Source organism: Myotis myotis, unplaced genomic scaffold, assembly GCF_014108235.1.
Source record: "Myotis myotis isolate mMyoMyo1 unplaced genomic scaffold, mMyoMyo1.p scaffold_m19_p_5, whole genome shotgun sequence".
Taxonomy (NCBI): Eukaryota; Metazoa; Chordata; class Mammalia; order Chiroptera; family Vespertilionidae; genus Myotis; species Myotis myotis.
Window position 1 is genome coordinate 74352262 of NW_023416357.1, and position 12767 is coordinate 74365028.

Consider the following 12767-nt stretch of genomic DNA (forward strand, 5'->3'; position numbering starts at 1 on the left):
GGCCTGGGAGGGCAGGGTCACGTTTGCTTTGCAGCCATCGAGCCAGTGGTTTTACCTAGCAGGTGGTAAATAAGCATTTTATAGGAATAAATATTCCAGAACATAAATTTTGATGTTAAAATACAGTGGGGCTTTGACTTACGAGTGTCCCGACTAACGAGATTTTCGAGATACGAGCCATCTCTCGGCCGATTTTTTGCTTTGAGTTGCGAGCTAATATTCGGGTTACGAGCCAGCTTCAGATACCCCACCACTAGTTGGCGCAGCGAACGTCACAGTGAACGCCACAACATCAGCCCAGCATCACATGTCTCACTCGTTCACTTTTTGATTTGACATACGAGTAATTTGAGTTACGAGCTCCGTCACGGAACTAATTAAACTTGTAAGTCAAGGCCCCACTGTAGCTCAAAAGACGGTTGGTTTTGACACTTTCTATTGTCTCATGTTTAGTTCTGCCTTTTTAGCCATCTGATTACAAATGCTTTCTTCTTTCCAATTGTTCTGAAGGGAAATGACATTATTTCTTTTCATAGAGTCTTGACCATTTCCAATAGGCCCTCGTCAGCATCCAGCTTTGAGTGCGGGTCCTCAGATTTCTCGCAGGACAGTCTATAAAGGCCTGTGAAACCATAACAGATGGCTGTTGGAATTCTATGAATAGTACAGTTTTTCCAGGCACGGAGCAGACATGTCCGGGGAACAGTCTCTCTTCCTAAGAGCGGGCGGTGCAGTGGGGTCCTCAGAAGCACATCTGATTTTTAGGTCTGAGGAGGTCACCAGCCTTGGTAGATCTGTGTACTGGCTGGCTTTTTGAAAGTGGTGCTTTGATCACCTTACCGTAGCTCATTTTGTGAAATTGTGAGCAAGTGCCGGGCGCGGGCAAGCGAAGACTGAGGACGCCAGAGCCTTGTGCGCGGGTAAGTTTCAGTCCCAGGGGACGCGGACACCGCAGCCCACTCACCGCAGTGAGGAGTATTGATTTTCTCCCTCCTTGTTCTTCGCTGCCCCTCCGAAGTAGGTGTGCGATGAGGCATCTTTCCTGGTGAGGCGAGGAAAGACCGTCATGAACTTTGTCACCCCAGCAATCGGCCATTTCAAATCACTCCAGATGGGCTAGGAAAAGGGCCTTCAAGACTCAGGGAAACCTCCCGCCTTGGTTCAGTTCCCTGTGACAGAGAGCTTCCCTGCTGTTTGTAACAAACCGTGATAGACAAGGGGAAGAAATGTGGGTTTGTTTGTGTTGTGTGTTTTTTTTAAAAATCTTTTGAAAGGAGAATAAAAGGATTAAATCCGTGAAGACAGCACATCTCTGCGCAGCGATCTTGGAAGGTTAGCCAAGTGGTCGTGTCCAAGTTTTCAATAAGATGTTCCGTTCCTGTTATAATTGGCTGCTGGGTAGGTTTGGACCTAACTAGAATGCCAGCGTTCGATTTCCCCGCGTCCTCGGTGGAGATGTGTCACCATGTACGCTCGCCGTAGTGACAATTTTCTAAAATGGAAACTCGTGGGAAATCATTACAGTGTTTATATGTCTCCCTTGTCGGACGGCTTTGTCCTGTGATATTTTCCCGGTGTTTTCCGCTGCATGATGGCACCTCACGAAGGTTAAGGCGGAACAAGTCCCTCTGTAATTTTGTGAGTGCATTTTACTTACCGAAGAAGAAAAGATAACTGACAATTAAGTATTTGGGATGTCACAGAAAGAGCATGTGCAACTAATCAATGGGATCCTTTGGGAACATGATTTTATAAAGCTGATAAGGTGGAAAAATTGGGATTTTGTGATTTGTGCTACATGATGATAATTGTACCTCGTCAATAAAACATTTCTCCTGGCGTAAACATTGAGCTTGCAAGGGATGCTGGCAGCAATGCTATTGTTTTTGCCCAATTCAGGCAATTTTTTGGTAATTTTTTTTGTAGAGCATGGAATTCCCCCCACCACCATATTTCTAGAGTGATATTCCTGAAGGAATATCTGTTTATTTTAAGGAGAGTGATGTATTCTTCTGAAAATGAGTAACATTGTGTGGATATATATATATTTGCTTCTTACCAGGTGCGTTTGGTTACCCAGTTTTAACCAGAGTTGGATATAGCAGAAGCAAAGTCTGTTACATAGTGTATCACACGCTTGTGACAGCTTTTTGTTTTAACCCGTTTCCTTTGTGCACCTTAATAATAATCTGGGTTTTAGTCTGCATACCTGCATACTTCCTAAGTGATACACTGGACAGGAATTTCGTTAGTGAGTTTTTCTGTTAATTGTCTAGCAGCTCCAGTCTGCAAGTGCCTGAAAGAGCAACTAACAGCATTCCGAGCACAGGATGCTTAGCAGCTGTTACGATGCCTGCTCTTCCCATGCATGTGCCTTTTTTGCTTGTTTTACTGAACATGTTCCAGTTAGAGATGACTTCTCCGCTGGTTTGGACAGTACTTTCTTCTTATTCCAGCAGCTTTGAAAACCATCACCCTCCTTAACAGAATGGTTAGTTAACATAAAGACCACATACCTCCTGGGCCTCCCCTGCCTCATTCCCTGCTCAGCACCCCTCTGGGTGACCGCGTCCTCTGGAAGAAGATCATGCTGCCTTCAGTGGAGGGTGGGGATCGCTCAGCTCCTTTCCCACTTGTACCGAAACAGCTCCTCAGTACTTACACCTGTAAATTTTAATTTGATGCGACATATTTTCAAGTTTTTCTTCAACTTGTCATGTTTGTTTTGAATGCTGATGTTTCATTGCATCCATTAGATGCCCAGCCATGCGCCCCAGCTTGCCTGCAATGTCAGAACTCTGCCATCAGTTATTAGCTAAACACTTATGCCCTGACAGTTTGCTCAGTGGTTAGAGTGTCAGCCCTCAGACTGAAGTGTCGTGAGTTGGGTTCTGGTCAAGGGCACTTATCTCAGTCGCAGGCTCAATCCCCGCCCTGATCAGGAAGTGTGCGGGAGGCAACCAATCAATGTGTTTCTCTCACATGGATGTTTCTCTCTTTCTCTCTGTCTCTACCCCTCCCTTCCACTCTCTAAAAAACAATGGAAAAAATATCCTCCAGTAAGGATTAACAAAAAATTAAATCCTATATAATAAAATCCTAATATGCTAAGTGCCCGGTCATCCAGTTGTCCATTCAACCAATCAAAGCGTAATAAGCTAATGATATGCTAAGGACGCTCAACTGCTCGCTATGGCGTGCACTGACCACCAGGGGGCAGTGGACTGGTCGACCAGTCGCTATGACATGCACTGACCACCAGGGGGCAGATGCTCCAACCAGTAGGTTAGCTTGCTGCTTGATCAGGACTGAAAGAATCCTTCACCAGGGTAGCCTCACCGGCGGACAAGTATTTTCCACCACAGCTCAGAGCTGAAAGCGCTAATGAGTTCTAATAGCAGGACACACACTCCAGTGGGGTTCTAATGGACAAAGGAGGAGGAAACTGAGCAAGAAGGCAGCCATCCTTGGGGCTCTGGCAGGCGCGTCCACCCAGCAGTGTTGCAGGTGCCAGATGCCGCTAGCCAGTGCTGCTAACGGCAGGTGTCCTGGGCTGGGCTGTCGGGCCTGGGAACCTCTGGCACTGTCAGCACAATTACATATGTATGTGTCCTTTTCAGCAAGCAAGATCCTCAGCTCTCATCCAGTTTTCAAAGGGATCCATGAATCATTGAGGGCCAAGAAGCCCTGTTTGCTACATGGACAATAATCCAAACTTTCAAACCCGATAAAATAGGTTGGTAGGAATTGAGACAACAAAAAGAGTCAAAGGAAACAAATTAGCATTTATTGAATGTTAATTGTGTGCCAGAGACTCTTGGAGATATCATCCAATCCTCCCAATAACCCTCTAAGGTAGAGGAAGTATTTGAACCCAGGTCTTGCTTTTAAGCTTCCTACTATGCAACACTGCCTCTCTAAAGAATGAACATGACTGGCCATTGAAGATAAATAACAAATAAAGAGAAGCAAGCTAAAACAATGGGGAAGTAAGGTTAGATATTCAACAATGTAATATATATATATTTTAATTAAGATAAGCTCTTAATTAAATATATATTTAATTAAAAAATATATATATATTCAATTAAGAGCTTAACTACTGAATAAAGTTGGGTGATTTAGCCCAGACTGTGGTCCCAAGCATGTGGGATGGCCCCGGGGTGCAGCTTCTAGAAGGAGTGGTTCTCCTTGAGCAAAAGCTTTTGAAGAAACTGAAGATATAAATGGACAGTGTGAGCCCCCACTTCACTGTTGGGTCTCTCGTGGGATGAGATCTTGTGTTTACGAACCAAAGGACTTTGTTGAGCCTCTTTTGCATCTCTCCACCAATTCATGACAGCCATTCACTTACATATATTGTATTAAATTAGGTACATTCTCCTATATTATACTCTCTCTCTGCTTGGACTTAAGGGTTAATTATTTTCTTACATACCTTCTTAGCAGAATTTAAGAAATACTCTCACCATGTAACTGAGTGCTTAACTAACTCCTCAATGCCACTTTGTTGATAACTGTAAATCCTGAAATCCATATTGGCAGTTGCTTTGTGGAAAATATCATGTGAGCATATCAAGTGAACATTCAGCAGAAATGTTCACAAATTTCTGGAGGTTTCTATATTCCCTTTTTTAAAAACCAGTATGTATTACCTAAAACAATGCCATCATCTGTTTGGAATCCTCTGTTTGGGGAGGCTGAGCAGGATTCATTCCCGTCCTGGTGTTGCAGTGTAAACAGCTTTTTGCCTGTCTTTTGTCATTAATGATCATGCTGGAGATGTAGCCAGTGCATTGTAAGCCAATCTGTCAAGGCAAATAAACAATTCACCTTGTTAAAATTCCCTAAATCTTGCATTAATAAAACCAAAGTAAACCCCTGAACACTCAAGAGATGTCTTCCTCCATACTGCGGTGATGGATGACATGTCTAAAGATCCTGGAAATTAAGTAGTTCAGGTCATTAAAAGTGTCCCACACTTGTTATCGATTTAATTTATTTTAAAAGGTGGGGGTGGAGATAAGAATGTTACAGCCCCCCCCCCCCCCGTTATTTTAATCTGAAAGCTACCACTTGTACACATAATTAAAACTATTGCTTGGGTTTTATTTGTTACAACATTAAGCTTTTTTATTCAAATACAGATGATGGTATTCTCTTAACCTGATAGCTAGAAACAAGTAGGTAATCACTGCAACTCATGTTATGTCAGAAATGCCTTGAAGCTTCATTTGCATGATGGTGCCTGGAACCTAGAGTTCTGGGCGCTGAAATGGCCTTTTGAATCCCCCAAATTTCCTCAGGTAGATGAAGTTCAGATGAAGGTCACATGATTTGAAGGAAATTAACTGAAATAGTAATGGAAGTATGCCCCTGGGTAGAGGAATATTTTTCTTTATTTTATGAATGTTTCATTTTTCTACTTTTTTTATAAAGAAAAGAGTAAACGTTTAGATAGATGGAAGGATGGGTGGGTGAATGGATGGACGGGTGGGTGGGCAGGTGGATGGGTGGATGGGAAAACATTTGGAGAGTGGCAGAGTTTTTCAATTCCATATCGCTGTATTCTAAGGAAGTTTAGGTTATGTGTGTTGTCTACTTGTTTGTCACCAATTTTCTCTACGAACCCATACTCTACTGGACCGTTGTACTCACTACCATATCCCAGTGCCTAATAGAATAGATGCTATTTGTTTATTTAATAAAGTGTAACCCCCAAGCACTTTTCTTTTTGCCTCTTGTTTATTCCTTAAACTTCAGTGGGCACAATGGGGTGTATAAGGACCTGTAACAGCCGCAGACAGGACTGGCTCTTGAGATGATCCCTTTCCAGGGACTGAACAGCAGGAGGGTTGAGCACTAGTGTGGTACAGAGGTCAGACCGCTAGGACGGGTGACCTGCGTAGTTGCTCACTCCATTCATGTGTCCTGAACTGGATAACAGTATTCCAGAACTGTACGAAATGGGGTAGCTCAGTGTGTAAAATATGGCAAAAAAACAATACATGGAATTATGCATATACAGGGCACACATAATTCGACCTTCCTTTTGTCATTTGTTATGTACCGTATGCACCACCCTGCAGAGCTGTTCCTGATCAGCTGTGTGAATGATATTTCACCATTATTCTCATTGTTCTTTAAACGACATTTGCTTGTTGGGGGAAAAACAGCCATGGTACATTGTCAAAATGACCCTTGAAAATAGTTATATTAATTACAGAGGTTAATTTCATTCATTGATGCTTTTTCCATGATCTTTGCAAAAAGGAGGGAGCGGCAAATGTGCAGTTAGTTGGCACGCTCTGGCCGACTCTTAAAAATAGATATGTGTGAAAATGTACTTAACAGCTGTCCACTAAATTTCTACTTGAAGTTGCATAATTTGGGTACCTGAGAACAGACATGGTTATGCCATTATGCCAGCTCTTTAGCAGAGCTCTATAAATGGAACAACTCTCGATTTTTCAGCATATACACTGATTTACACTTAGTGGTAAAGTTGTTACACTTTAAGTGGAGCTATCCAAATAGAAATAAATGTCAGTTGATCCTATTGCTGAAACAGGTGATAGCTGTTAAAAAAAAAAAAAAAAAAGCCATGTCTAGTATTTCTTAAATAGTGGTCTCTAGCAAGTGCACAGGTGAGCACGTGCACGCGCACGCGCACACACACCCCAGACCACCTTATCACTCAGGAAGGAAAGCCTGATGTACGTATTGCGGCAGTATTGTTATGTTCCTACGTTTTTGAAATGCTCACTCTGGATTAGAATCCCCTCGAAGGCAGGAACTGTGTCTCCCCGGTGTCCCACTGTGTTGGCCTCTTAGCATCTGAATAGTAGATGCTCTGTAAATCCTGTTTGGGTGAACGAATAGGTAAAAAGGAGCATGTGCTGACACTGAATAGCACGTGTGTGGGTCTGAATTCATGTCAGGTGAAATTCTTGGGGGACCACACCTCCTATTGATGGTGAGGAGTGATGCTGGTAAGAACTTTGATGGATGGTTATGACTTTTTGAAATAGTTTATTTGATTGATTGCTTAGCAAACTTTACTTTCTAAATCTGTGTTCTGCTTCCACAGGCTGTCATTTTAGAAAATGAAGAACTTCCCAAACTGTTTCTTGATTTCCTAAACATACGGCACTTGCCATCTCTACCAAAGGCGGAGAGTTGTGGGTAAGCATTGCTGTTTACTTATTGGACATGTATTTTATGTTAGTCGTCCATCACTTATTGGCCTAACAAATATCCCACAAAGGTGCCAGAAGGGGCAGCCTGGGACAGCACTCTCGCTCGCCCCCTGCTTGTAGTCAAAGGAATTTCTCCTGAGCCTTCTTCCCCAGAGTGTGGCCAATGACCAGTGCGCAGTAACTCAGGTTTAGATTTAAGGAACTGACTTTTTAAATTATGCTACTACATGGAGCGGTGGTACATGATGGAAATTGTGAATCTAGATATCCTATTTAGGGACTAATATGTTTATTTGTGCACACTTGAGCAAAGTCTATATCCTCTTGGCACATATATTATTTCAAAGTTATAAATGACCTTAAAGATCAATTTACACAACTCCCTGTATTTTAGAGTTGAGCAAATTGAAACCTGGGGACTAAGTGGCTTCCTGAGATCTCTCTCCCGAAAGCTGACAGAGCCTGGGCCTTGCAGCTGTCTTTCCCCACTCTCCTGCCTCTCCCTCGGGAACTTCCAAGTGGGGCTGTAGACCCTGGCCCCATCTACCAAGGAACCAGGCATTTGATATCATCAGCCACTGGGAAGAGTTCTTCTGAAGAATTAACTTGAAATTAAGCTACTCGCCCAGCTCTGGGAGCCTAACTTGATGGGCACCTGTGTTGAGCTGGTCACCGAAGGTTGTCAGCAACATCCCTGATGTATTAAGCCCATTTACAAAGAAACACATCACCTCAGACTCTGAAACTCCAAGAGGAAAGATGGCTTTATCCATTTTCTCGCTGCCTCCAGACCTGCCTGAAGGACCCACACTACCTACAAGACATTCCTGCTAACCACACCCTAAGTCCTAGTAAGCCAGATACCCATCCAAGCTCCCTTGCCGGCAGTGTTTACTCAGGGCCACTTTCCACTCAGGTGTCCCCCGCTCACCAAACAGGAGGCCTTGTCAGCGTACCCTGCTCCAACTTGCACGCGCTTACACGGGTTTGGGATTCGTATGTGGCTGTGTATTTTTAAGAGGAGATGTTGGGAATGAGTGAAATCTTTTCTCCATTATATAAATCCAGAAGTAGAACCCTAGGATTGTTAAGTGATCTTCAGGAAAATTGAATATTGCAGTCTTAAGATTCCTTAGAATGACGTTATCAGTCATGAGGGGACTTCATGAAAACACCTGACTCTTTTCTCAAAATGCCTCCTGACTTAGCTTTAGGAATACTGACTATTTTTTTTTCCCTTTGTTGGCATCAACACTGACCTGACTTATATGGTCTTCTTCTTTTCTTTAAAAAAATGTTTAGGTCTTTTGAGGAGACAGAATCTGAAGAGTCAAGGTAAGAACTAATAATAGTCAGTTAGGCGTTCCATAGTATAAATCCAGAAAAGGACTGTGGTTTTGTTAAATGTCTAGTTACCATGGTATAAGTGTTTCAAGTCATAATTTTCTTGAAAACCTTTGTTCGGAAATTGATTTTGAGATGATAAATATTTGATAGGAAGGTCCAGAAGTGACCAGTTCCATCTAGGAGCGACAGAATCAGAGCCCTACGTTGTTTCATGCAAATAATAAGAATGCTATTCTTATCAATAATCATATGTACAAGATTTAAAAAAAAACATGCTTCTCAGCAATGATTTATTGTCTAGGTTGTCTGTCTACTTCAAATTCCACAAAAGATGTTGGGAAGAAGCGCGCCGCACGGGGCTGCTCCCTCTACCTCCGCCGGCTGTTACTCGCCCGCACTGTTAGATACATAAACCCTGAGACGCCCCGGCACAGCAGTTTGATCCCCTCAAAGCTAGTTTGTAGTGTTTTCTGTTTACCGTCGTCCCCTGATGCTGACATGCCTGTTCTTGACCTTTCCAGCAAACTGTCCCACCAGCCGGTGCTGCTGTTCCTCCGGGATCCATACGTCTTGCCTGCAGCCAGCGGTAATCAAACCTGTCATCTGCTAACAGCTCTTTACTGATCTGACCCTGCACCACATAAACCACGTTTTTAATACAGGTCTAAGGGAGTGACATTGGTCCGGGGCTTAATAATCTGCCAATAAACCAGAGCTCTTGGTGTAAGAGACATTGAGAATTTTAATTGGGGCAAGCCTTTCAGGAGGAAATATAATTTGTCTTTCTCTCTTACCAGGCCATTTTGAATTAGAGGAATAAGGGAGAAAGGTATCTGCTGCCTTTAATGGCTGAATATATATTTTTTAAAGCTGTATATTTAAATATAATGAATAATTTAAGTATAATGTAACCAATATTTTAGCCTGAGCCCTTTCTTTGTGCCAAGAAATTTACATTTCCCGGTCCCTCTCAAAGCGTTTTGTTGTGCATCTCTTCATGAGTACATCCTCACATGTTATTTCATTTCCTGAACAACCTTATGGAAAAGGCAGGCAGGTGTCATCATTGGCTAATGAGGCAATCAGGGCTCAGGGAGGCACCACCTTGCCTAGTCTCACATGGCTGATGGGTGAACCCCTTGTTGCCTAATTTCTCCCTCTGTGTTCTTTGCATATAGTAAGTTTTCAGCCTTTGTTTCTGAGAGTAACTAAACAGCAATAGATAAATTATCTATTGAAACCATTCCTACGTTATGACAGGAAAATCATATCCCAGGCAAGAGAGAGGGGATTGTTCTGTGTAGCAGGGGAGCTTGTACTCAGACCGCCCACTTAGCTGTCGTTTAAAGAACGCTGGCCAGGACGCAGCCCTGCTGTGTCAAGGGACCATTCCTAGCACCCTGACAAGAGAGAGCCGCCTTTGCTGTGGACAAATATGGACTCATAGCAGTAATTGCCTTTCTTTAGCATTTGCTTTCCATGTTTAACAAATACCATATCATAGTAGTTGAAGTATATTAACAAAATGTTATATTTAACAAATATTCATAATGTAACCTTGTCTAGATTCAAATGGGCAATGTTTTATTAAGCACTAGAGGCCCCGTGCACAGATTTGTGCACCGGTGGGGTCCCTCGGCCTGACCTGTGGCTCTCTGACACCCCCAAGGGGTCCCGGATTGCAAAAGGGCACAGGCCAGGCCGAGGGACCCCACCAGTGCATGATCAGGACCTAGGAAGGGACTGCTGGAGGGCTCCAGGGTGTGTCTGGCCAGTCTCGCCCAGTCCAGATCGGCTGGACCTCAGCAGCAAGTTAACCTACCCGTCAGAGCGCCTGCCCTCTGGTGGTCAGTGTGCATCATAGCTACCAGTCGAATGGTTGAATGGTCACTTAGGATATATATATATATTTTTTTTCTTATTATCTTTTGAAAATGGTTCCACAAGTACTTTTTGCAGGTATTGTTTATACTCAGATATTTTATGCATTTGATTGGAATTCCTGTGGAAGTGTAGAGAGTGGACTAGAATAGCCAGGATGTTTTATGGAAGAGGGTAGATATTTTATAACCCCTAAATCCAGTTCACTAGCTTATTAAACACCATGCACTATGCACCTGGCTTAACAATAAAGAATGGGAGGAACTTTCTGGGAAAGGACATCAGGGGGCAAATGTCTGGAGTTAGAAAGAGTAAGAAGTATGTGTCATTGCTAGAATGTTGGTGGGGCTGAATGACTTGCACAGAAAGGGGATTCTTGTCTGAGAATAAGTAGAGTCCACAGGTTTGGTGGGCAGAATGGGACGGGTCTGGAGTAAAAAGTGAGATGGTAAGGGTTGCTGGCCACTATGCTCTTGTTTTCCTGCCCCAGTCTGGCAATTTTTTGGTAAATGCGTTCAGTGAGTGAGACCTATTTTCATGGAATGTTGGCCAATCCAATTTCATAAACCAGATTCCTGTTCTCCTAAAAATATTATACTAATGATCATCTTGCCAATCTTTAGCATTTCATTTAAAGATAAATTGTGCTTGCATCACATTCATGTTAAGGTTACTCTTCCAGAGAATGTAGATACGAGTGTGGACATCCCTTAACAGATATACCGACCCTCACAAAGTTAGAGGAGGGTCTGTCCTTAAGTTCTAACAATTTAACATTATCCTCTTACAAAATGTTAATAATCAAATGTTATTCTTGTAGCATATGTTTTCAGCCTTTGTTTCTGTTTTTCTGGGAAATTTAAAACAATTCTTGCCAAGGTTCCCAGTGACTGCAGTGTGGCTAAGCTCTCTGGACATTTTCTCTTCTTTTTTAAAAAAATATATTTTTATTGATTTGAGAGAGGAAGAGAGAGATAGAAACATCAATGATGAGAGAATCATTGATCGGTTGCCTCCTGCACGCCCAACACTGGGATCGAGCCCACAACCTGGGCATATGCCCTGACCAGGAATCCAACCATGACCTCCTGGTTCATAGGTCGACACTCAACCACTGAGCCACCCCAACTGGGACCTCTGGACATTATTCAGTCTCCTCTTGACCTCTTGTCAGCTTTAGCCCTTTCTCCTCCTTCAAACATCACCTTCCCTGGGCTTTCCCAAGTTTCACCTGAAGGCTGTCATAGACCCTTCCCTCATCTCATGACACATTCTTTTAAATAAATCTCCTTGCTTGTGGCCTTGATTACCTTGTGTAGACAGCTGAGTCACCCTATTTATTTCCACCCCAACCCTCTCCATGAGCTCCACACTCTCACCGTGGTTACAGGGCCCTCTGTGGTCTGGCTCTGGCTCACGTTCCCCTCACACCCTCTGCTCCACCACACTGGACGTCTTGAGGAGTTAGCCTCAACTGTGCCACTCCTTCCCCTAAGGGATTCCATGGACATGGGCACAGACTGCTGTTTACTTATATCCAAGTAATTAGCCAGTGCTCGGTACATTGTAGTGAAACTGGTACTGACTGTGTGCCAAGCTCAGGTCCCAGCACCTCGTTTCACTCATCAGTTTTTCCAGCAACCTACCAGGTAGGTCCTATAGTGAAATCCCTCACCAGCCCTATTGAATCCATCTCCACTTTGAACTTGCTCCAAGGCGGTCTCTGAGTGGCAGCCAGAGTCATCTTTTCAAGACACGATTCAGTTGTGTCTCACTCTGCTTAAAGTCCTTGGATAGCTTCTCACTGCTTTTCAGATAAAGCCTGAATTCCAGCCTATTCTTGAATTGCCTCCCCAGCCCCGCCCTCGGGTCCTCAGGCCTCCTCACCGCTCCCCCTGCCGCCCTGCGCTTCCCTAGGCCTTTGTCCCTTCCGCGCAGACTTTCCACCTGCTTGGCTCCCTCTTCCTAGCCCTCTCCTCCAGGAGCCTCGCTGCCCTCCCCAGGAGGTCTGACCTCCTAAGTGGTCTCACGTTGGATTCATACATGAAGGCATTATTTTGTTTGTCTTCAAGTATTGGACCACTTAATTCCCTTGTAACTGTACTTATTTCAAGTGGTGGGCTTTAGCATAAATCCCAGGTACACTGCTGTGCAGACTGAAGTTCAGAAAACAGACTCTGAGCTGTGTGATAGATTGGTTCCCCTGTTCAAGTGATGCGCTCATATGTTACCCACCCTGATAACTGCAGCCTGGTACAGCGCACCGTTCAGCTCTGGGTTTCCTGTGTATCTCCTATGGAAATGCAGCCAATTTTTCAAGTTTGACAGGATGGCTTTTGT

At 43.6% G+C, this 12767-nt stretch overlaps 1 protein-coding gene across 4 annotated transcripts in view; it reads left to right on the forward strand.

The window, feature by feature from the left end:
- Positions 1 to 12767, forward strand: part of SNX24 (sorting nexin 24) — a 133004-nt gene that overhangs the window by 118204 nt on the left and 2033 nt on the right. For 3 of the 4 annotated variants that reach the window (XM_036309109.1, XM_036309112.1, XM_036309110.1), the window contains 3 exons: positions 7091 to 7185; positions 8502 to 8534; positions 9068 to 9132. In XM_036309109.1, the coding sequence (XP_036165002.1) occupies positions 7091 to 7185; positions 8502 to 8534; positions 9068 to 9132 (193 nt within the window). The remainder of the gene's footprint in view (positions 1 to 7090; positions 7186 to 8501; positions 8535 to 9067; positions 9133 to 12767) is intronic. The other variant, XM_036309113.1, reaches the window with a different exon arrangement.